General features: G+C 41.7%; 1 protein-coding gene across 2 annotated transcripts in view; it reads left to right on the top strand.

Annotated features, from left to right (window-relative positions):
* Sbf2 (SET binding factor 2) overlaps positions 1-24,467 on the top strand; it is a 371,745-nt gene that overhangs the window by 344,941 nt on the left and 2,337 nt on the right. For both annotated transcript variants that reach the window (XM_050163377.1, XM_050163379.1), the window contains 6 exons: positions 14,038-14,164; positions 17,689-17,816; positions 19,207-19,440; positions 20,320-20,424; positions 21,610-21,803; positions 22,316-22,403. In XM_050163377.1, the coding sequence (XP_050019334.1) occupies positions 14,038-14,164; positions 17,689-17,816; positions 19,207-19,440; positions 20,320-20,424; positions 21,610-21,803; positions 22,316-22,403 (876 nt within the window). The remainder of the gene's footprint in view (positions 1-14,037; positions 14,165-17,688; positions 17,817-19,206; positions 19,441-20,319; positions 20,425-21,609; positions 21,804-22,315; positions 22,404-24,467) is intronic.

The raw sequence follows: 24,467 nt of genomic DNA on the forward strand, positions 1-24,467 counted from the left end.
AAAAAATGCCTTCTTTGAATGCCTTTCAAGTGAACAGTGTTTTACATGCCCCTTACTTTTACCAAATAATTTTAATTAGTGCTGTCTTCAGACTTTTTGGTACACAAAACAGAAGCAGGCCCAATAACAATACAAAAATAAGTTCAGAATTTCATAGACACAAGCAAACTTTCCCAGGGTAAAATGTGATCCCTGCTTGTTTAACCATTTATAACATATTGAATTCAAAAGGCTGTATCTATTAGTACTAACAAAGTTACAAAGAAAACATATGAAGCACCATTCTTAAATTAGAAATTCCTCATCATATAAAAAGCCATTGTTTATGCCAGTATATCCAGGTGTCAGATGAAGAGAAATGCTAGGTCACTGTTTCGTAATAGCAGCATCTGCAGTCTTTTTACTTCTAAAAGTAGTTGACCTAACTGAAGTGATATCATGACAGGATGCTTCCTTTCCTTGAAATAATTGAGCCAAATCATTCAAAAGGAAAATATAACTAAAACATAAAAATGAAATTTATACCTAAAATTTATTTTTAAAACACAATACCAGGGCTAGCAAAATGAGTCAGAAAAGGTGCTTCCCACCAAGGCTGAGAACATGGGTGTAGTCCCAAGAGCCCATCTGATAAGAGAGCACCACTCCTGTGCATTGTCCTCTGACCTCCACACATAAGCACATGTGCACATGTGTTATAGGGAGCCCACCAGAAATGACCACTCAGACAGCCGTTTATAGCCAACCGAAAGTCTTTATAATAGCTGGGACTGCACAGGCAGGTATTTAGGACCCAAGTATAGCCCTGAGCATTTAGAACAAGGCAAAAAGCACATCCTAGGTATATCACTCAGCAGCTGCAGGGGGGTGTTTTGTGCAAGAAGGCAGTTTAACAGAAGCTGAAAGAAGCAGTTAGCTGGACAGAGAGATTTGCACAAGCAAGAAGTTTAACAGAGTGGGACCTCCGAGGGAGTAGGCCTGAGCCAGGACTTCTGCAGGCCCCAGCATATAGGTCTGGGACCTCCAAGGGAGTAAGCAGGAACCAGAGACCTCTGTGGGTCTGAGCTTGAGTCTGGGACCTCCAAGAGAGTAGGCTGGAACCAGAGACCTCTGTTGGTCCAAGTGTGAGTCTGGGACCACTAAGGGAGTAGGCCAGAGCCAGAGACCTTTGAGGGACTGGGACCAAGCCAGGGACATTTATAGAAATAGGACTGAGTCAGCTACCTATGTCAGAGCAGGCCTGAGACAGCAAACTCCACAGAAGTAAGTACAAGGGAGCAACCACTGAGGGAATAGGCCAGAACCAGAGACCTCTGCAGGTCCAGGCGCAAGTCTGGGACCTCCAAGGGAGTAGGCCTGAGCCAGAATCTCTGTGGGTCTGGGTGCAAATCTAGGACCTCTGAGGGAGTAGGCAGGAACCAGAGACTTCTGTGGGTTCAGACATGAGTCTGGGATCTCTGAGGGAGTAGGCAAGAACCAGAGACGTCTGCAGGTACAGACCAGGAATCCAGAACCTCCAAGGGAGTAGGCCTGAGCCAGGACCTCTGTGGGAGCAGACCCAAACAACCACTGGTCTTACAAACTCTGGGAGCACCCAGTGACCTCCAGGAATGTGGCGTGACCAACAGGGTGACCGGAACTATGGCCCTGACTGCATCATGAGGAGGAACCATCTGAGCCTTGGATCCGCTGGCATCTGAAAGATTGCTCACCAGAGAAACAGATAGCCCCAACTACACCAATCAGAGGAAAAAATGAGTAGACAAGGTAAGAATACACACAGCAACACAAAGAGTAACATGACACCAGTAAAAACTAGTGGCCCTAAAACAGCAAGACTTGAACAACCAAATATAGATAAAGCAGAAGAAAATGACCTAAAAAAAATAACTTTAGGAGAATGAGGCCCTTAAAGAGAAAATGAAAATTTCCCTCAAAAAAAGGAGGAAAACACAAACAAAAAATTGGAAGAAATCAACAAATTCCTTAAAGAAAACCAAAAAAAGTAATCAAACATATGGAAAAAACTATTCAAGACTTGAAAACTGAAATAGAGACAATAAAGAAAACGCAAGCCGAGGGAACTATAGAAACAGAAATCATAAGAAAACGATCAGAAACCACAAATGCAAACCTAAACAGCAGAATACAAGAGATGGAAGAGAGAATCTCAAGCGTTGAAAACACATTAGAGGAAATAGAGTCATCAGTCAAAACATTAAATCTAAAAAAAAGGTTAACCCAAAATATCCAGGAAATATGGGAAACCATGAAAAGACCAAACCTAAGAAGTTCAACTCAAAAGCCCAGAAAATATATTTAACAAAATCATAGAAGAAAACTTTCCCAACCTAAAGAAAGATATGCCTATGAAGGAAGATACAAGAAGCTTACAAAACACTAAATAGACTGGATCCAAAAAAAAAGTCCCCTTGCCATATAATAATCAAAACACTAAACATACAGAATAAAAATATTAAGAGCTGCAAAGGAAAAAGGTCAAGTAACATATAAAGGGAGACCTATCAGAATTACACCAGACTTCTCAATGGAAACAATGAAAGCCAGAAGGTCCTGGTCAAGCATTATGCAGATATTAAGAGGCCACAGATGCCAGTCCAGACTACTACACCCAGCAAAACTGTCAATCACCATACATGGACAAAACAAGATACTCCATGACAAAATCAGATTTAACCAATACCTGGCCACAAACCCAGCCCTACACAAAGGACTAGAAGAAAAACTCCAACCCAAGGAAGTTGGCTACATCAACAAAAACTCAGACAATTAGTGATCTCAGAACAGCAAGTTCCAAAGAAGGGGAAAACATACAAAATAACAAATACTAAATTAACAGGAAATAGCAATCACTGGTCATTAATATAAATGGACTCCCTTAATATAAATGGACTCAACTCACCTATAAAAAGACACAGACTAACAGATTGGATACAAAAACAGAATCCATCCTTCTGCTGCATACAAGAAACACATCTCAACCTCAAAGACTGACATCGCCTCAGAGTAAAGGGTTGGGAAAAAAAAATTTCCAATCAAATGGACCTAAGAAACAAGCTGGTGTAGCTATCCTAATACCTAACAAAATAGACTTCAAACTAAAATCAAACAAAAGAGACAAAGAAGAACATTTTATATTAGTCACAGGAAAAATCCATCAAGAGAAAATCTCAATACTGAACATCTGTGCCCTGAATACAAAAGGGCACCCTCATATGTAAAACCCTTCAAAAGCTTAAATCACACATTAAACCCCACACACTAATAATGGGAGACTTCAACACTCCCCTCTCACCACTAGACAGGTCATTCAGACAAAAAATTAACAGAGAAATGAGGGAACTAACAGATGTTATGACTCAAAGGGATTTACCGGGCATCTATAGAACATTTCATCCAAAATTAAAGAATATACCTTCTTATCAGCACTTCATGGAACCTTCTCAAAGATTGGCCACATACTAGGTAACAAAACAAACTCAACAGGTACAAAAAAAAAATTGGAACAACCCCATGTATCTTACCAGATCACCATGGCTTAAAATTAAAATTCAATAGCAACACTAGTTCCAGACAGCCCACAAACACAGGGAAATTAAACAATGCTTACCTGAAGCAACAGTGGGTTAAGGAAGAAATAAAGTAAGAAAGACTTCCTAAAATTCATTGAAAATGACCACACAACATACCCAAATTTATGGGACACAATGAAAGCAATGTTAAGAGGAAAGTTCATAGCACTAAATGTCTACATAAAGTAGCTGGAAAAAAACCCACACTGGTGACTTAACAGAGCACCTGAAAACTCTAGAACAAAAAGAAGCAAACTCACCCAGGAGAACTAGATGGCAGGAAATAATCAACTTGAGACCTCAAATCAACAAAATAGCAACAGAAAACAATACAAAGAATGAGATAAAGAGTTGGTTCTTCAAGAAAATCAACATCATAGATGAACCTTTATCCAAACCAACCAAAAAGCAGTGAGAGAATATCCAAATTAACAAAATCAGAAATGAAAATGAGGACATTACAACAGACACAGAGGAAATTCAGAGGATCATCAGGTCATATTTCAAAAACCTGTACTATGCAAAATTGGAAAACTTAAAGGAAATGTACAATTTTCTGGATAAATATCATTTACCAAAATTAAATCAAGACCAGGTAAGCAAATTAAATAGACCTAAAACTGCTAAAGAAATAGAAACAGTCATTAACAGTCTCCCAACCAAAAAAAAAAAAAAAAAAAAAAAGCCAAGGGTCAGATGGTTTCAGCTCAGAATTCAACAAGATTCAAAGAAGAACTAACTAATACCTATACTCTTCAAATTGTTCCACACATTAGAAACAGAAGGAACATTACCAAACTATTTTTATGAGGCTACCCTGATACCCAAATCACATAAAGACATTACTAAGAGATTTCAGACCAATCTCACTCATGAACATTGATGCAAAAATAAGAAAATACTGGCAAATTGAATCCAAGAACACATCAGAACCATCATCCACCATGTTCAACTTGGCTTTATCCCAGAGATGCAGGGATGATTCAACATATGAAAATCTGTTGATCCACCATGTAAACAAACTGAAAAATAAAAACCATATGATCATCTCATTAGATGCTGAAAAAGCTTTCAACAAAATACAACATCCCTTCATGATAAAGGTCTTAGAGCAGGGATTTCAAGGAACATACCTAAACATAATAAAAGCAATCTACAGCAAGGCAACAGCCAACATCAAACTAAATGGAGAGAAACTCACAGTGATACCACTGAAATCAGGAAGAAAATAAGGTTGTCCACTCTCACTATGTCTATTCAATATAGTTCTTGAGGTCATAGCTAGAGCAATAAGACAACAAAAGGAGATCAAGGGGATACAAATCAGAAAAGAAGTCAAATTCTCACTATTTACTGATGATATAATAGTTTACATAAGCGACCCCAAAAATTCTACCACGGAACTTCTACAACTTATAAACACCTTTAGTAATGCAGCAGGATACAAGATTAACTCAAAAAAAAATCAGTATCCCTTTTATACACAGCTGATAAATGGGCTAATAAAGAAATCAGAGAAACATCACCGTTCACAATAGCCGCAAATAGCATAAAATATCTCAGAGTAACTCTTAACTAAACAAGTGGAAATCCTGTATGACAAGAACTTTAAATCTTTGGAGAAACAAATTGAAGAAGACACCAGAAAATGGAAAGATCTTCCATGCTCTTAGGTAGATAGAATTAACATAGTAAAAATGGTGATCTTACCAAGATCAATCAATATTAAAAGACAATGGAAAACTTTGTTTTAAAACCATTTATGTGAAGTTTGTCAGTTTTCAGCTGAATAGGAAGCAGGCAACAGTCTTGAATATACCATGAAGCCATCAGTTACAACTATTTTACCAATCTACATGGCTGAATTTTAGAGTAACCAATGTCTGGGGGCAGCTGGACCGATCCCGTGATGTCACAAGGAAGGAACCAGTCTTAAATAAACAAAATAGCTTTTGCATTTGGGTTGGGACCTTCACAGTGTTGGCATAGTAACTGTGAGGAGGAACATGATTACACAATGCCCATCAAAATTCCAGCAAAGTTCTTCACAGACGTCGAAAGAACAGTACTCAACTTCATATGGAAAAGCATAAAACCCAGGATAGCCAAAACAATTCTGTACAATATAAAGGAACGTCTAGAGGCATCACAATTCCTGACTTCAAACTCTACTACAGAGCTACAGTACTGAAAACAGCCTGGTACTGGCATAAAAACATACAGCAGGGCCAATGGAACAAATCAAAGACTCAAATATTAATCCATATACCTAAGAACACCTGATTTTTGTCAAAGAAGCAAAAAAAAATCAAATGGTAAAAAAAAATCTAACAAATGGTGCTGGCATATAACTAAATATAAAATTGTAGAAGAATGAAAATAGATCCATATCTATCAGCATGAACAAAACTCAAGTCCAAATGGATCAAAGACCTCAACATAAAGCCAACCACTCTGAACCTCATAGAAGAGAAAGTGGGAAGTACGCTTAAATACATTGGCACAGAAGACCTCTTCCTAAATATAACCCTAGTAGCACAGACACTGAGAGAAACAATAAATTCTCCTGAAACTGAAAAGCTTCTGTAAAGTAAAGGGCATGGTCAACAAGACAAAAAGACAGCCTACAGAATGGGAAAAGATCTTCACCAACCCCACATCAGACAGACGTCAGATCTTCAAAATATACAAAGAACTCAAAAAATTGGACACCAAAAGATCACATAATCTGTAGTAATAGGAGCAGCGGGGCTGCGTCCCCAGCACCCCGGCCGCCTGGCTAGCTTATGCCCGAAATAACAACACACAAACTATATTCATTTAAACACTGCTTGGCCCATTTCTATCTAGCCTCTTCTAGGCTAATTCTAACACATTAATTTAGCCCATTTCTTATCATCTATGTAGCACCGCTAGGTGCACTTACCGGGAAGATTCTAGCCTACGTCCATCCTGGGTCGGAGCTTCATCGCGTATGCCCAGGAGAGCGAAGCAGGGCCTCTGCTCCAGAGAGCAGAGCTGTCGAGTCTGAGCTCACTTCCTCTTCCTCCCAGCATCCTGTTCTGTTTACTCCTCCCACCTATGTTTTAACCTATCAGGGCCAAGGAGTTTCTTTATTTAATTAACCAATGACCTTCCTCCATCAATAATCCAATAAAAAAAATGGAATACAAACCTAAACAGAGAACTCTCAAAAGAGGAATCTAAAATGGCTGAAAGACACTTAAGGAAATGTTCAACATCCTTAATCATCAGAGTAATGCAAATCAAAACAACTCTGAGATTCCATCTTACACCTGTTAAGAATGGCCAAAATCAAAAAACACTGATAATAACTTATGCTGGAGAGGTTGTGGGGAAAAGGGAACACTTCTGCATTGCTGGTGGGAATGCAAGCTGGTACAACCCCTTTGGATGTCAGTGTGGTGATTTCTCAGAAAATTAGGAAACAACCTTCCTCAAGACCCAGTAATACCACTTTTGGGTATATATCCAAAGGATGCTCAATTGTGCCACAAGGCCATGTGCTCAACTATGTTCATAGCAGCCTTGTTTGTCATAGCCAAAACCTGGAAACAACCTAAATGCCCCCTGATCAAAGATTGGATAAGGGAAGTGTGGTACATTTACACAATGAAGTATTATACAGCAGAAAAAAGTAATGACATCTCAAAATTTTTAAGCAAATGGATGGATCTAGAAAACATCATATTGAGTGAGGTAACCCAGACCCAGAAAGACAAGTATCATATGGACTCATAAGTGACTTTTAGACTTAAATCAAAGAAAAACAGCCTACAGTTCACAATCTCTGAGAACCTAGACAACAATGAGTACCCTAAGAGAGACATACATGGATCTAATCTCCATGGGAAGTAGAAAAAGACAAGATCTCCTGAGTAAATTGGGAGCATGAGGACCATGGGAGAGGATTTAAGGGGAGGGAGAGAAAAGGAGGGAAGCAAAGAAAAATGTATAGCTCAATAAATTCAATAAAAAAGATTAAAAAGTAAAAAAAAAAAAGTTTAACAGAAACTTGGAATAGTTACCTGGGGCATCTTGACCTCTGGTACTTAAAGTTGGGTAATTTTCCGTGGGAGTCTCCATGAAGGAGATCAATTTCTAATTAAGCCTAAAGTGACCTCAGCAAGAATACAAGATGGAGGAAACTCTGCACTGCCCTGCCCTTTCACACCTCCACAAACATATATCCTAAATAGATAAATGGTTTTTAAAATAATTATTAATTTTTAAAAACAGTACCAAAGGGGAAAAATATGTATAATGTGAATGAAAATATGAAGTACAAGAAATCCTTTTAATTCAATATTGAATAATCCTTGAGCATGTCCTAGAACCTTTTCATGCTGTCCCTCTTTGAGAACCTATCAGTGCTGAATGTGCCTTCAGAGTTTATTTACATTGTAAATTAGCTCACTCTAGCCTGATGTAGTCATGTTCCTCCTCACAGTTACTATGCCAACACTGTGAAGGTCCCAACCCAAATGCAAAAGCTATTTTGTTTATTTAAGACTGGTTCCTTCCTTGTGACATCACGGGATCGGTCCAGCTGCCCCCAGACATTGGTTACTCTAAAATTCAGCCATGTAGATTGGTAAAATAGTTGTAACTGATGGCTTCATGATATATTCAAGACTGTTGCCTGCTTCCTATTCAGCTGAAAACTGACAAACTTCACATAAATGTTTTTTTTTAATTTATGTATTTATTATGTATACAGTATTCTGTCTGCATGTATGGCTGCAGGCCAGAAGAGGGCACCAGATCTCATTACAGATGGTTGTGAGCCACCATGTGGTTGCTGGGAATTGAACTCAGGACCTCTGGAAGCACAGTCAGTGCTCTTAACCGCTGAACCATCGCTCCAGCCCCCACATAAATGGTTTTAAAACAAAGTTTTCCATTGTCTTTTAATATCATGAGTTCTAAAGCCTTATATGACAGGCTAGCACAGTACAAGATACACTGTTAGTCCTTCTTAAATCTTACTTTGTAAGGTCTTTTTTTATTTTCAAGGCAGAGTTTTTCTGTGGTACATTCCTGAAACTCACTCTGTAGACCAGGCTGGCTTCGAACTCACAGCAGTCCACCTGCCTCTGTCTCCCGAGTACTGGGGTTAAAAGTTTGCACCACCACCACCCGGCTACTTACTTGTCATTAGTGTGTCTTAGACCATAGGTCTCACATAATCCACTGCACACTCTAGTTTACTATCCCTTCTCACCTGAGAGTACAATCCGGGTTTGTTGCAGCATATTCCCAAGGTGCTGATACTGTTCAAGTATCGCTGTAGTATTTTTTATTTTATTTTTTAATTGAGCTATACATTTCCCCCACTCCCCTTCCTTCCCATTATAGATTTTTTTAAATAGGTCTTTTAAGTTTTACAAAAAACCTAATGGCAGCCGGGCGGTGGTGGCGCAGGCCTTTAATCCCAGCACTCGGGAGGCAGAGGCAAGCGGATTTCTGTGAGTTCAAGACCAGCCTGGTCTATGGAGCTAGTTCCAGGACAGGCTCCAAAGCCACAGAGAAACCCTGTCTCGAAAAACCAAAAAAAAAAAAAAAAAAAAAAAAAAAAAAAAAAAAACTAATGGCACATGGACAAAAATAACAATAAATTTATATTTCTCTAAGTTCCATCTCATGTTCAATTCTTACTTATGTAAATGAAGCTGTCAGGTTTTACTACATATGTAAAATAAAACTAAAATGTCTACAGTTTAGTCCTTTAACCCTGTACCTTGAATCTGTAGCAATATACATATAAGAATATTATTTAAAGAGTATTTAGATGATGTCTGAGAGAAACATACAAGTTCAGTAGAGTTAGTTTACTGACTGACATGCCTGTCATTCCAAACACTACATAAAGTTAAATTGTTTGATGCATACTTGCCTTGATGCTCTGAAAATCTTATGATCAATAATGAAAAATATTGATGAAGCCCAAAAATATTCTTTGAGATCAGTAAAACTGATGAACCCCTAGCTAGGCTAACTACATCATCCCTAAGGCTCGGATGATAAAGAGCCAGGTTTCACCCTCATGCACTTGTCCCCTTCACTGTCTGGCTGTCCTACTCTATAAGTCACCAGCTCTCAGTGTGTGCCCTGGTTCTGAGCCAAACGCTTGAACTAGAAAGCTTTACTTGACATCAAAGGACAGGACAGGGAGGAAACCAGAAGTCTGAACGTTGCTTCAGAAGGGACCAGGAAGACTGGGTGTGGGTGTTGCTCAGCGGTTCAGAACTTGCTTACTATGTGCAGGCCCTGGATTCAGTCCCCAGCACCACCAGAAGAGAAAAGAAAACAAAAGCCAAGCATGGTTGCACACACCTTTAATCCTGCACTTGAGAGCTAGAGACAGATGGATCTCTGAATTTGAGGCCACCCTGCTGTACATGGTGACTAGGTCAGTCAGAGTTGCAAAATGAGACCCTGTCTCCTTAAATCTTTCCCGCCCCCCAAAAATGCAGAAATTCTCATTTGAATGAAAATTGCTGTGTTAGGATATAGTTGGCAAACGTCTAACAAAGCAAGAGAGGGCAATGTTTTTATAATTTATTTTCCATTACAGAAGTGGATTCTTTTTCTTAAGACAAGGTCTCACTTGCTAGTCTGGAACTCCAAGAGATCATTCTGCCTCTGTCTCCTAAGTGCTGGGATTAAAGGCACTACCACAATAGGCCAGAGAAACTTATTTTTATGTCCAGTGATAATGCTCTAAAATAATGTCAGTCTGAGTTTTATTTAATTATAACTATAAACTCTCCAACTAGTCCTAGTCTTTCTAATTAGTTGTTCTTTATACTGTAGTCACAGGAAACTCATGGAGTCTAGTCCTTTATCTTTACTGGTGCAGGAGAATTGTCTATCAATCATGTTTTAAATAAACGCTGATTGGCCAGGCAGAAAGTATAGGCAGGAAAACCAGACAGGAAGTAGAAATGATGTAATGAGGACAGGAGAATTCTGGGAAGGAGGAAGTTGATTCCTCCCACTCCTGCCCAGATCACTGAAGCAGCAGGATGTGATCTGCCTCACTGAAAAAGGTACTGAGCCACATGGCTAACATAGATCAGAAAAATGAGTTAATCAAGATGTGAGAGTTAGCCAGTGAGAGGCTAGAGCTAATGGGCCAATCAGCTTATAATTTATAGAGACCTATGTGTGATTTTTCTTTGGGACTAAATAGTTGTGGGGTACCGGGCGGGACAGAAACCCAAACAAGCAGGCCTGGCCCCATACATGCTACACTTAATAAATGAGAAAACTCATACTTAACAACAGATGCTTACAGTTACAAAAGGAGTCACATTCCCCGTTATTCAGAATATGTCGAGGAGGCACCACAGTTACAGGTCTACTATGTATGCTTCAGACACTTTTAATGCAATCAAAAAGACAATAAGAAAATATTGTATGTGTGAGAGAGAAAGAAGACAGTAGAGAGAACTTATCACAGAAATCTAGGGGTCTAACCAGATGGTAAACTTTTTAAAATTCTATTTTTAATGGGTGGGGTGTTTTTGGTAGCTTCATACATAAAAAGTGCATCTACATCATTCCCACCCCTCCAGTTCCTCTCTTGTCTCCCCTCCCAAATTCATGATCTCTTCAATTATTGGTGTGTGTGTGTGTGTGTGTGGGGGGGAGAGAGAGAGAGAGAGAGAGAGAGAGAGAGAGAGAGAGAGAGATCACTTATTGTGTTTGTTTAGTTTTGTTTTCATGTGTACACATATCCAGGGCTGACCCCTTGGGATTGGACAACCTAAGTAGGAGTTCATCCTCATCCCTGGAAGAAATGGACTCCTCCTTCCTTAACAGCCATTATCCACCTGTAGTTCTTCATCTAGGTGTTGAACTGTGTGGAATTTCCTGTCAGCAGGAGCTTGTCAGCTGGTGTTGTCATGCTGGTCTTATTCAGACACCCATATTGAGAGTTCATGGGTTCATTTTCTCTGTCATGTATAGAGGACACTATCTAACATCTGGTTTCCCAGGTCTCTGGCTCTTATAATCTCCATACCGCTCTTTTCCTCCAGTGTCTCTGAGTCTGAGGTGTAGAAGTTGCCTTGAAGAAGTGTCATTGGAGGTTAGACACCCAATAGTCACTTAGTCTCTGTTAATAGTCTTTGTCTGTTGCAAAAAGTAGTTTGATGAGTAAAGCTACACTTACTTGTGGGTATTTATTGTGGTATGCTTATGAATGCATGAGTGTATCCAGGTGTGCTTGCACATGCAGGTGCGTGTGGAGGACAGAGAGTGACATCACAGTATCATTCCCAATAGCTCCTCTACCTTATTTGTTAGACACTTTAGACAGGATCTCACCAAACCTGGAAGTACCAATTTGTCTAGGCTTGCTACCTACTAAACCCTAGGGAATCCCATGTCTTTTTTTTTTTTTTCTGCATAGTGCCCTTATTGTGCAGAAACAAAAATCTTTCTGCAGATTGTCTTTGGCTATTTCATCAACAGAAAAGTATCACACAGTTGACTTCACAACACAAAAAGCTACATGTGCTTAAGGTAGAATCTTCTAGAGGGTAGAGGAGTTTCCATTTTAGCTATAATCTGCTGGCTATGATTTTTCTCTATCCTCAAAGCTAACTACTCTAAAGCAATGAGGACAGGCATTAGAAGTGTGCCTTGTGTCGCACTAAAGTAGGACAGGGGTGGGCAAAGCCCAGCCTTTGAAAGTCACGTACATGTTGTAGCAGAGACAAAGGATTTGACAGGAGACCGGACCACAGCCTCGCCTCTGTACCTGGCTTCACATGTGGGACACACATCACTACTGCAGGTGTCAAGCAAGAGGTTCATGGAACATAATAACCAGGACATGCACAGTTCCTCTTACTTGACAGTAGAGTTGTAGCAAGCTTTTATTTCTTTTCCTTGTCCCAAGAGCCTGCCTTGTGGTACCTAGGAGAAGATCCTGTCGACACTGGCCGTTACAAGTCATTTCTGACAGCCAGTACAACACAGCCCAGAGCCTCCTCATAGCCTCGTGGACTCCCGTGTCACCTCCATCCATGTGACCTGAACTCTTCCCCGCCGTGCGCTAAGATTTGTAACAGCCAGTGCCGACAGGAATCCCAGGTCTTACCCATACCCAGCACTGGGCTTGTAGCACGTATTACCATACCCAGCTTTTTATGTGGGTGTTAGGGATCTGAACTCAGTTGTGCCATCTCTTCAGCCCCAAATGCTGACCTTTAGACAGGCTGCCTGTAACATTAGAAACAGCTTTTAGCAGTCGGGCAGTGGTGGCACACATCTTTAATCCCAGCAGAGAGGTAGGAGGATCTCTGGGAGTTCGAGGCCATCCTGGTCTACAAGAGCTAGTTCCAGGACAAGCCCCAAAGCTACAGAGAAACCCTGTCTTGAAAAACTAAAGAAAAAAGAAAAGAAAAATGAAACAGCTTTTAGCAAATACAGTTATGATTGAAACTTATCTTGATCTGGCAAGATCCTATTGCTGCTTTTAAGACTGAGAAGCACTGCCCAGGCCTTTAATTCCAGCACTCGGAAGGCAGAGGCAAGTAGATCTCTTAAGTCCAAGGCTAGCATGGTTTATAGAGAGAGTTCTAGGACAGCCAGGGCTACACAGAGAAAGCCTGCCTAAGGGAGGAGGCATTGAGCAGCATGGGTGGGACTGCCTGGTATACTGGGGCACAAGTCTACTTTCTGTCAGTATGAGCTGGCTCCACAGAGGCTGTGGACAGCTTGTCTAAGATAGGCTGTAAACAGTGAAACAATGATTCCCCTCCCCAGTCATCCATATTCCTTTGTTCAGGACCTTGCTGATGAGCTGATAAAAATAAGGTGAAAATTGGGTCTGGTGGTTCAGCATCTTGGAAGCTAAAACAGGAGGAGCCCAGCAGGTTCAGACCCAGCTCCCCAACCCCCACGCTTCCTAATGAATTCCAGACCAGATTGAGCTGCAGTATTAAGTTCCTGTGTCAAAACGCCAAGGAAAAAAAAATGTTACAAGACGCATTCCTCCCAGTTCCTTTAGCATATGAAGGGAACTTTCTTTTTCTAGATTGTGTGATCTGTAAACAAGGCTGACATTGAATTCATGGTCCTCCTGCCTCTACTTCCCAACTGTTGGTTGAAAGGATAACAAAAGGCAAAGTGGGTACCTTTCAGTGGGCCCTGCCAAGGTATGCCATGAGCAGCAGTGTTAATGCAAGAGGTTTATCGGGGAGGTATTGTATACATAATAAATAAACCGTTTTTTAAAAAGTATTTGGCTTTAAATTGTGGTAGTGATCTTCTCGACCAGTGGGATTAACGGAGATTTAAGCATTTGTCGGATGAATGGCCAGAGGTCTCCATCATATTTCAGCTAAGCATTCTATAACGTGGCTTTTACTTTTCTGTTTGACTCTTACTCTTGGTTTGTGTGTTTCAGGTTCACATCCAGTATCCAACTGAGTTTGAATTCAATCTCTATTACCTAAAGTTCTTGGCTTTCCATTATGTGTCTAATCGCTTTAAAACATTTCTTCTGGATTCAGACTATGAAAGATTAGAGCATGGTATGTATATCTATGCCTCTGTTCTATCTTGTTGTTGTTAGTTTTGCATGCTTTCAGTGGAATGATGTAAGTGATTCCAAATAAGATTTGAGTGTGGAGTGATCTGAGTAACAGTTCTAGGGCGGTCTGTTCTCTCTCAGCCATTAGTTACAGCAAGTGCTCTTTCTTGTCTTGCCTTTGTCAAGCTAAAAATGCTCACTGTTTGGCACCTTCAATCACTACCACTGTGTAGGAGACATGTTTAATTCATAGTATTTCCATGCATGTCCACTCTGATAGAAAGAAACCTGTCCATGGTTGTAACATGAGGGCCTGCTTGTAGGGGTTTCTCTTCCACCCGGTACCCCACAGCCGGCAAGCCCCAAAGAAAATCTCACAGAGATCTCCATAAGTTATAAAACTGATTGGCCCATTAGCTCAGACTTCTTATTAGCTCTCGTAACTTATATTAACTCATTGTTCTAATCTATGTTAGTCACATGGCTCAGTACCTTTCTCAGCGGGGTAGCTCACATCCTGCTTCTTCGGTGGTCTGGGCTGGACTGGGAGGAATGGGCTTCCTCCTTCCTAGAATTCTCCTGTTCTCATCGCCCCGCCTCTACCTCCTGTGTGGTTGACCCGGCTATACTTCCTGCCTGGCCAATCAGCATTTATTTAAAATATGACTGAAAAAAAATAAAATAAAATATGATTGAAAGAATCAGACAATTTCCTGCACCACATGGTGACAGTTTGGCGACCAGCTCATGAAAAAGGCTCCAAACCAAACATACCAAAGTTAAATTTTAGCACCACCGCTTACCAGCTGTACTTTGCCATGGCGGGGTGGGGGGGAATGTCTAGGACCGTCTCTGAGCCTCAGCCTTCTCATCAATGTGGGGACAGTGATAGGATACAATAGGATCATAGTGACCACAGGAGGAAGCAGTGGTCATTTTCTCAGCACAGTTGTTAGCATAGAATAAGCCCTTGAGGAATTATAGATATCAGTATCGTTATTACAATTTCTAAAAGCTATAACATTTATTCAAAAAAAATAGGTTCTGAGAAACTATGAAAACATTTCCCAGGAGTTGTTAGGAAAATGGGAAATGTCTGACAAATTTTTGTTAAGACAAGTCAAAAAAGTCAGCCCTTGTTCCAGGTGGCTTGGTTGGAAGAGTACTTGCCTAGTATGCGTAGAGCCCTGGGTATGATTATCACCTGCATCACATAAACCAAGCATGGCGCAATATGCCTGTCATATAGCACTCAGAAGGTGGTGAATTAAAGTAAAACAGAGTTGGTATGTCACAGAGTATTTAGAAAGAGAACCCTTCACAACTAAAGCTTTACCAGTGATCTCACTTTAAAATCTGCACTCAGGAAGTACTAGTTTCAGGGCATGTTCTTGAAATTGTCAGCTATGATGGATATTTCACTTTGGGTGAAGGAAAGAACACTGGCCAGACCACTCCCATCCTGTTTGTTTTTCAGACCTCTGTGTGTGTGTATACCTCATATCACAGTCAGAAACAGTGTCCTAAGCAGCATGTGGAGAGAAGGTAATCAGAGCTAGTGACAGCTGCCTATATCCAGTCTTCAGCCAACTGAGTATGACAGGGTCACTGTTATCACTAAAGGGCACCTTATATGCATATATGGCTGTCAGAGAGATACAGAACTGCTCTGCAAATTACCTTTACTCCATGTGATGTGGCCAAAGCCCAGGCCAGAACCCAAGGTCCCTGCTCCCAGATGATGACTCTAGTTAGAGAAACATTAGAATCTGGTGCAGCATATCTCAGACTTGACTAGAATCATCTGGGGACATCCAGGCAGCACCTCCAGCCAGTTTAGTCAGAACCTGAGGGTGGGACCAGGCAGCCAGAGTTTTTGAAAGCTCCGAGTGATTCTACCATGTTGGCAAGGTTGAGTGCTCCAGCAGGAGTCAGAAAATATGACAATGGGTGAACAGCTTCGTCCCTCAGCCGCAGGTCCCTTATCTGAAAACTGGCCAATGCTTTCTGTCCCATCTATGATCTAAAAGAGATTAAACAGAACGATTAAAGGAATAAGAGAATGTTTTACTAAACCTGTTGACAGAGTGAAAATGAAATTGTTTCATCCTGTGTCTTACACATTTTTCATAAACCACCTAGAATGTCAGAACCAAAGGGCCTCTCCAAACCCCTACCACCTAGAATACCAAAAGGCCTCTCCAGACCCCTCTCTGGACCCACCATCTAACCTGGTTTAATTTATATGCGTAGTCTGGATTGCCTAATTGGAATCTGTCCCTGCTGGGCAGACTCACCAATTATGAAGCCTACTCTGTGAAGTCTTAGTTACCAGCAGCTGTGGGAACTATCCTCTACCACCACTGCTGATGAACCTCAGTCATAACTGTCAAGGCTTCAGCAGAAATTCTCCACTGTCTTGAAAGAGTATATTACTGTTTTGGAATTGGACCACAATAGGACTTGATGATAGTGTCTGATGGTTCAAATATTTTTTAAATGTTTGTTTATATTTAAATTGTTCCCTGTGTATGTACATGTTACTCTGAAATAGTCATTTGGATAGTGTAAGAAAAGCCTATTGTCCATAGTTCCAGTCCATGGGTAGCAACAGGGTAGAGGAGTGTGTCCTGGGAAGCAGGGCTACCATGTACCCTCTCCCATTGTCCTGTCTAAAGTCTAGCACAGAGCTTGCTTGGTGACGCTGTAAGTGCCAGGACCCTGCAGTTAGGAGAGAAGGAAGGAAGGAAGAACAAGGTAGAAAAGAAACAGTCAGTCTTGGGGCCCACAGGTTACATAATTTTGTACAACCTTGGGCCTAGGTGGTCTCTTGTGGTAAAAAGTTAGCTTTTAACAGGATCGCCTCAGACAAAGTGAAGTAGCACTGCCTCGCCCTAGCGTATTGTATCCCCCATTAAGAACACAGAATATGCAGCCAGCATGGTGACACATGCCTTACCAGCACTCGGGAGACAGAGGCAAGCAGATCTGAGTTCGAGTCCAGGCTGGTCTACATACCTAGTTCCAGGACAACCAGCACTACACAGTGAAACCCTGGAGGATGGGGGAATATCAGAATCTAAGTTCATATTATCACTTAAGGAGACAGAACACGCCCTCTGTCTTTCTGAGTCTCTGTGACTGTCATTTGTGGAAGTAAATGTTACCCAAGAATATGTTTTCAGTTGCTTCATAATAAACAAGTTTATTAAAGAAACAGAAAATTAAATTTTCAGCTAAGCTGTATGAGTTAACTTGGTCCATTTTTTGTGTAGCCTGTCTCCTTTGTGGCAGTACGTTCAGAAGCAGGACGTGAGTGGGACAGCTCTGCCGAGACCCTGTCCCACATTTCCTACAGGCTTGACACGCTTGTCCCTGGTTTTGTTGGCAGTTAGCTTTTAAGATTTCTGCACATTTGTTGCTGCTTTCAGAAACATAAGATATATTTCCTCTTCTATATGTTTCATACTTTTAGGCAAAACTTCAATTTCTTTCCATTTTTTGATGGATTTTTTTTAATTACAGGAACTTTATTTGATGATAAAGGTGACAAGCATGCCAAGAAAGGAGTTTGTATTTGGGAGTGTATTGACAAGATGCACAAGCGGAGTCCCATTTTCTTCAATTACTTATACTCACCAGTGGAAATAGAGGTAGAGTTAAATCATTTGTATCTTATTTTCTGAATGTTGTATATAAAAGTTTCTCTTCACTTTAGTATATGTAAACATTTGATGGGGTTTCATACCAAAGGTATTTAAAAGTTTGAGACGGCATAGATTTGGGTTGTAATGGAAATGGAGACTGTTTACTAAATACTTGATGCAAATACTAGGGCTGTTCCCCAAAACTTAGAAGGGATAATGTCAATACAATCAAAGCAAAGCAACTTTGCCTGTGTAGGATTAAAGGTGTGCCACCAGCCATGCCACAACTGGAAAATCTTAAATGCTTTAGTATATAGTAAACCTGAGACAGAGCCTTAAGGGAAGCACTGACATTTAGAACCCAGCCCAGAGGATGGCATATCTCAGGGGCAGCAAGGCTTGGTCATATGTATCTGCATGACCTAGGCATGAAACAGGCAGGTTTAACCACATGAAGCTGGTGCTGAGAACTCAGATCTTCTGTAAGAACATTAAATATTCTTTTTTTTTTGTTTAGTTTTATTTATTATTTATTTATTTATTTATTAAAGATTTCTGTCTCTTCCCCACCGCCGCCTAAATAAATATTCTTAATAACTAAACCCTCTCTCCAACCCATAATTTCATCTTCTAAATTATTTCTGGGACTCAGTGTGGTAGCATATAACTCTAATCCTGTCACTTAAGTGATAGACACAGGAAGATCACAGGTTTGAAGCCAGCCAGGACTGCATAGCAAGACTGTCTCAAAAACATCAACAGAATTACTAGATGGGAACTGTTCAGTGCCATACATAAATCAGATACTTGAAGGCTGGGCAGGATTGGTTCCTGCCCTGAGCCAGGCATTTAGAACTCTATTTGACCTTTCTCTGGTGGGACCTTCACCAAGAAAAAAATGCTAATTTTTAGGTGGCCTCTCCTCATCCAATCTTTGCTCTGGGTACTCCACATCCCTGGTCTGAATCCAGATCACTCACCAGGTTACTTGCCCAAGTCAGCCTGCCATGTCAGTGCATGAGTCCAAGACCCAGAGAAACCAAGTAGCTGCCTCGCAAGGACGGAGAGGAGTGTGGCTTAGTGGCCTAGGATATACACAAATGTTCATGCAAGGTCAAGGTGGGAGGAGAAGGAGGTTAAACCAAGGCCTATAAACTGGGAATATATCTCTCTCTGTATTACCACTTCCTAGTATAGAATCATGAAGAACCCAAGAACCCTTTATTTGAACCTGGCCTTCCAAATCATTAGGAGGTTACATTTGTTGGGGAAAGAAGATAAATATGTTTTATTTAATGCTCTCTTGATGTATATACTTGCCCTGCACTCTACAAATGTATGTATCAAGTACTTCAGGGTCAAGATAAAATTACATTTCAGAATTCTCTTTAAACAGGCCCTGAAGCCTAATGTAAATGTCTCCAGCCTCAAGAAGTGGGATTACTACACAGAGGAGACTCTGTCTGCAGGTCCTTCATACGACTGGATGATGCTGACCCCCAAGCATTTTCCTCCCGAGGAATTGGATATGGCTGGAGGAGCTGGGCCCCAGAGTCAAAGGAGAACAGTGTGGCCATGCTATGATGACATCAGCTGCAGCCAGCCAGATGCCCTCACCAGACTTTTCAGTGTGAGTCAGAAATGTGTAGACACATTACAGGCACTCGGCCCCAGAGGACAGCTTAGACTGGCTTGCATACTTACATCTGTAATGGCTCCCTTACTCTGGGCTGTGTCATAGTTAACACTCTGAATCTGAAGAATCCAGCCTTGATTCTGTGCAGCAGTGGACACCACACTAACTACAGGCAAAGTTACCCACAAAAGTGACTTTGCAGTACAAAAGGAAGCAGCTGAGAAAAGAGCATTTCCCTCAACGTTAGCTGCCTAGGCTGTTGGAATTAGGTCTGGCAGTGGCTTTTGTGGGGCTTTACTTCCCTGTGTTAGAAGTATGGTAGCTGCTGGCCTGATGAGACACCTTCTGCAAGGCATGTTCTGGAGTGAAGCCATCCTGGCAGTGGACTCCCAGGACAGTGCTGTTCTGACTTGGGTCTCTGTTTTCAAGCTAGAAGGATAAAGCTGCAGTGGTGGCTGCCCGGAGCCCCTGTCCGAGGGAAGTCATTTTCATGAGCATCTCTTGGGTTATTCTTTGCACATCTGGTTTGAGTCACCAAAGTCGAGGGCTCCTCTGTCAAGAAAGACTTAACTGCTGCAGCCATTAGGGTTGGGACATAGGCCCACAGTTGGCCTGTAGCTTTGGTCATCAGATTTCCGACAGGCTGTCCAAGAGTGAAGAAGGTGTTTGAGACACACACACACACCGTGTCTTGTTATTTAAATCAATCTGTTCAAAAAAACCCTTCTGAGTCCTAATAAATCATCAAATCCAGCTATCCTCCAGCCATGCTGTTCATCTGGGCCCAGCACAGAGGAAACCTGCATCTCCAGGCACATCCTGGCCTTCCATAAAATATTCGCCTGTCAAAATGTCCTTTTCATTTCTTTACAGGAAATTGAAAAATTGGAGCATAAATTGAACCAAACTCCTGAGAAATGGCACCAGCTATGGGAAAAAGTAACCATGGACCTTAAGGAAGAGCCAAGAACAGATCATGTGAGTTGGCAACGCCCCCTGGGCTTTGGAGGGTGCTAGGTCAGATGGAGCCCACAGCTCATAACCCAGAGAAAGTGGTAGAGAGGGGTCATGCCCTAGAGGTTCAGGGCAGAATGGTCCAGATGATCGAATGCTTCCTGAATGTCTCACTCTCCACAGTGACATAATGCACATGTTTCAGGCATTGAATCCAGAGGAAATTACTGGGTTCTCTCTGTCTCGGTGCCATTGTGGTCTCTTCTGACCTACCACAAGGGACAGGGAACGCTAAGCCCATGTTTGCTCCAGAGAAACTAGCAAAGAGAAATACTGTAAGATGACAGGCAACATATGCTACTTTCTATTGCCCAAACTTCCTTTTCTGTTTGATCCCTGTATCTCATACCCCATTTCCTATTTCTAAGATTAGAAACATTTATCAAGCACATGATACATCCAAGGGACTAAGCCCTGTGCAGTCCACAGTGAGCAAGTCTGTACCTCATGCACAAGGAGGCATGCAGAGAAGTCTCACAGCTCCTAACTGGCAGGGCCACCACTCAGATCCACAGCAGACTGACTCCCAGCCCAGCACAGGGAAGCGAGGACACATGGTGTTCTGAAGAGCATTTCAGGGAGAAGAGACAAGGCAAGTGGTCTGAGAAGGCCCTTGGTAAAAGAGCCTCTGGACTCCACCTTCCCTTCACATGACTCTTCAGGAGCTATTGCCACCTGGGGCCTTTTACCCCAGAAAATTAAAATTGTTTCTAGATTTTTTAAATTATGAAAGTAGGATGTATATTTTAAAAATAACAATACACAGAACATTGCCAAGAGATGAAAATGACCCACAGTGTATAAACGTAGAAATACAAGGTTTACTGGATGTGGTATTTTAGAACCTGCCTTCTTGATGACATACATGCCATTCATGTGCGTCATTTTGGTTGCTGTCTAGAACTCCATTGTAAAGGAATAACAGTTGTTTTGTTTGTTTGTTTGTTTTTGTTTTTTTTTAACCAGTCCCCAAATAATGGGTATTAGGTTATTTCTACTTCTCATTTAAAAACAGAAACAGATGAATGCTCAACATGTGTTAGCTCCCTAGTCAGTTGTTACCCTGAGATACATTTGTATAAATGAAATTATCAGGCCAATCTCTAAGCCGTGGGGAAACTTTCCTAGCTCATGTTCTGTCTTTTTCAGTCCCAAAGACACTCACTGGGGTCCCCAGGACTCGTGTCTACCAACGTGCCTTCCTATCAGAAGAGGCCTGTGCTGCACCCCCTGGACCGCAGCACTGGCGAGGATCAAAATGCCACCATCGCCCCATCCAATGGGGTAGAGCACAGGGCAGCCACGCTTTACAGCCAGTACACATCCAAGAACGATGAGAACAGGTGACACTGCTGGGTCCTGACTGTTAGCCTGAGCCAGCCCTGTGCAATTGGCAGACTTGGATTTGCTTTCATTCTATGGGGTTTGGGTTTTTCTCAAATGCCTTGTTTAGATGTTCTGGGGTGGGGATCAGTCTTTGAGAGAATGCATGTCAGGCAATACATTTTCAGTGGCACCATCAGAAATCCCGCTTATCCTGGCTCAAAGACAAGGAATTTAGTCGTGTAAACTAGGGATGCCAAGGGCGTGCTAGAAGTATCTCTCCCAGCACTGTCAGACTTCTCTCTCCAGCTCGGTTTTCCCTTGGTGGTACAGCATTCCTCGCATAGCAGAAAGCATGGAAACCATGAATTCCTAACCAGGGGAGTGTGGTGGTCCCAGCAGAAGGAGTCAGTCTTTCCCCAAAGGGCTGGGGATAAAACTCCAGGGAGGGCTCTCATTAGGGAGACAGAAACCTGATAGACAAAAGGTAGTTTGTAATGAAGTCAGAAGAAACTGTCTTGTTGCCTTCTAGATCCTTTGAAGGAACACTGTACAAAAGAGGAGCATTGCTGAAGGGTTGGAAACCCCGTTGGTTTGTTTTAGATGTAACAAAACATCAGGTAAGACCCAAAAAACTACTGTCTAGGCTCACCTCAAGACCTACTTATGTGTTCCTCACCTTTGTAGATGGTGGCTCTTCCAAGGCCCCAAATGTCCCTGAGCCCTGGAAGTAATTGTTGGAAGTAAATTTTATAGCAGCCTCTACCCAGAGCCCTGCATGCTCAGAACACTAGAACTCTTAACGCATAATTGTCTCCTCTTTAACAGCCAGGTCTGGAAGCATCTGGAAGCTTTAGCCTGTTCCGTGCACATATGGCCTTTGTGCCCCCTCTCTCCCATTGTATATCTGTCCATTTTTGCTGCAGAAAACATCCGGTTATGATGAATGTATCTGACATTTATTGCAGCCCACCTCACTGTACTGGGAACTGCTTTTCTTCACCGCCCAGTCCTGGGGTTCACAGCAGGCTAGATTAGACGCTCACTAAGAACTCTTTGGCATGCTTTGCTATTGCTGTAGCTGCTACAGGTTAGACTTCTATCTCTTTGCCCCTGTAATCTCAAGGTACTCTTCTGCCCCAAAGCACCCTTCATTAGCAAGAGAAGTGAAGCCTCTGTTTCAGGCTGACTTGCTGTGGTCAGAATGCAGAGAACATTAGGAAGGACCTAAAACAGTGGTTCTCAGACTTCCCAATGCTACAACCTTTAATACAGTTCCTCATGTTATGATGATGCCCAACCATAAAATTATTTCATTGCGACTTCATACCTTAATTTTGCTACTGTTTTGGATTGTAATTTAAATATCTGATATGTAACCCCCAAAGAGGTCACAACTCTGGCTGACCTCTGCTCTAGTCTGTGCCTTGTCAGCGCTCCAGTAGGAAGACAGCAAGAGGCTCAAGGGCTTTGTTGGTGTTTTTGTTTGTTGACCCTTAAGAACATTGAGATTTTCAAGCATACAAATAGAAGCCCTTTTTAGAGCTATATTTTAAAATAGTAGTGTCCCTGAAATCGCAGAACCTTCACTGTGAGGAAAAATTCGATTAAACCACTAAATAGAACATAGAAAATTATGATTTTGCTATATTTTAAAATTATATCAAATTATACTCATATTCTTACCAATCTTCTGGATTTCTTTAGCATGGAAGATAAACAATTTTTCCATTTAGTCCTGCTCATACCATGCCTGGGGCTAGGGATGCCGATCACAGTCCCGCTGTGCACACTAGAAGCCAGCTAGGCCAAGAAGGCTTTCACTAGCAAGCTCTTTAGCTTTTAAAATACTTCATTTCTTCTTATTCCAAAGTAATACACAGTTATTGTGCCAAATTTAGACATCCCATAAAGCTCTGAAGCCCCAGAGCCGGCAGCTAGGAGCTGTCTGTGATTTCCTTCAGCACCATTTTCCACTGCATATCTGCTGCCTGCCAGCTTGCCGCTCATTTCAAAGCCCTTCTTGTCCTTTACCGTCTCATGGCTATGCCGTCACTTAGTGAACCAGTGTTCAGTGCTGAGCTGACAGATGCAGCGCCAGTGCAGGGCACAGCATTTCCTGTTCCTGCGGGAAAGTAGCGGTGGGAGAGATGGTTCCGCAGATACTAACATTCATTTCCACCAACATCACTAAATTGTTTCTAACAAGTTCTGTTCCCAGTAACAGCATATGGGAGTCTCACTGTCTTGCTGGACATTGCCGGCCACTGTAGTACTTCTCAGACTGAGAGTGGGACTCAGTCATTTCATTCATCAGGCAAGGCTGGGGAGACTGTGGACATGTGTGGCTAGGCAGTGTTTCCCTGTTACCTGCCATTGTGATCCTTGCCTCATTTCCAGGTGGGCTGTTTATCAGTGTCTAGGGATTTTTTTGCTTTTTGTTTTGTTATTATTTTTGTTTTTTCAAGAGGGTTTGTCTGTGTAACACTAGCTGTCTTGGAACTCACTTTGTAGACCAGGCTGGCCTCAAACTCACAGAGAGCTGCCTCTCTCTGCCTCCCAAGTGCTGGGATTAAAGGTATATGCAAGAGGCAGCCAGCGTTGTTAATGCTAGGGTATTATTCCATGCGGAGTTCGCACCGAAAGCAAGGTATAGAAGAGAGATTAAATATGGTTTGGAAAAT

Source organism: Alexandromys fortis, unplaced genomic scaffold (genome assembly GCF_014885135.2).
Source record: "Alexandromys fortis isolate MF-2015 unplaced genomic scaffold, M_Fortis_MF-2015_v1.1 scaffold_129, whole genome shotgun sequence".
Classification (NCBI taxonomy): domain Eukaryota; kingdom Metazoa; phylum Chordata; class Mammalia; order Rodentia; family Cricetidae; genus Alexandromys; species Alexandromys fortis.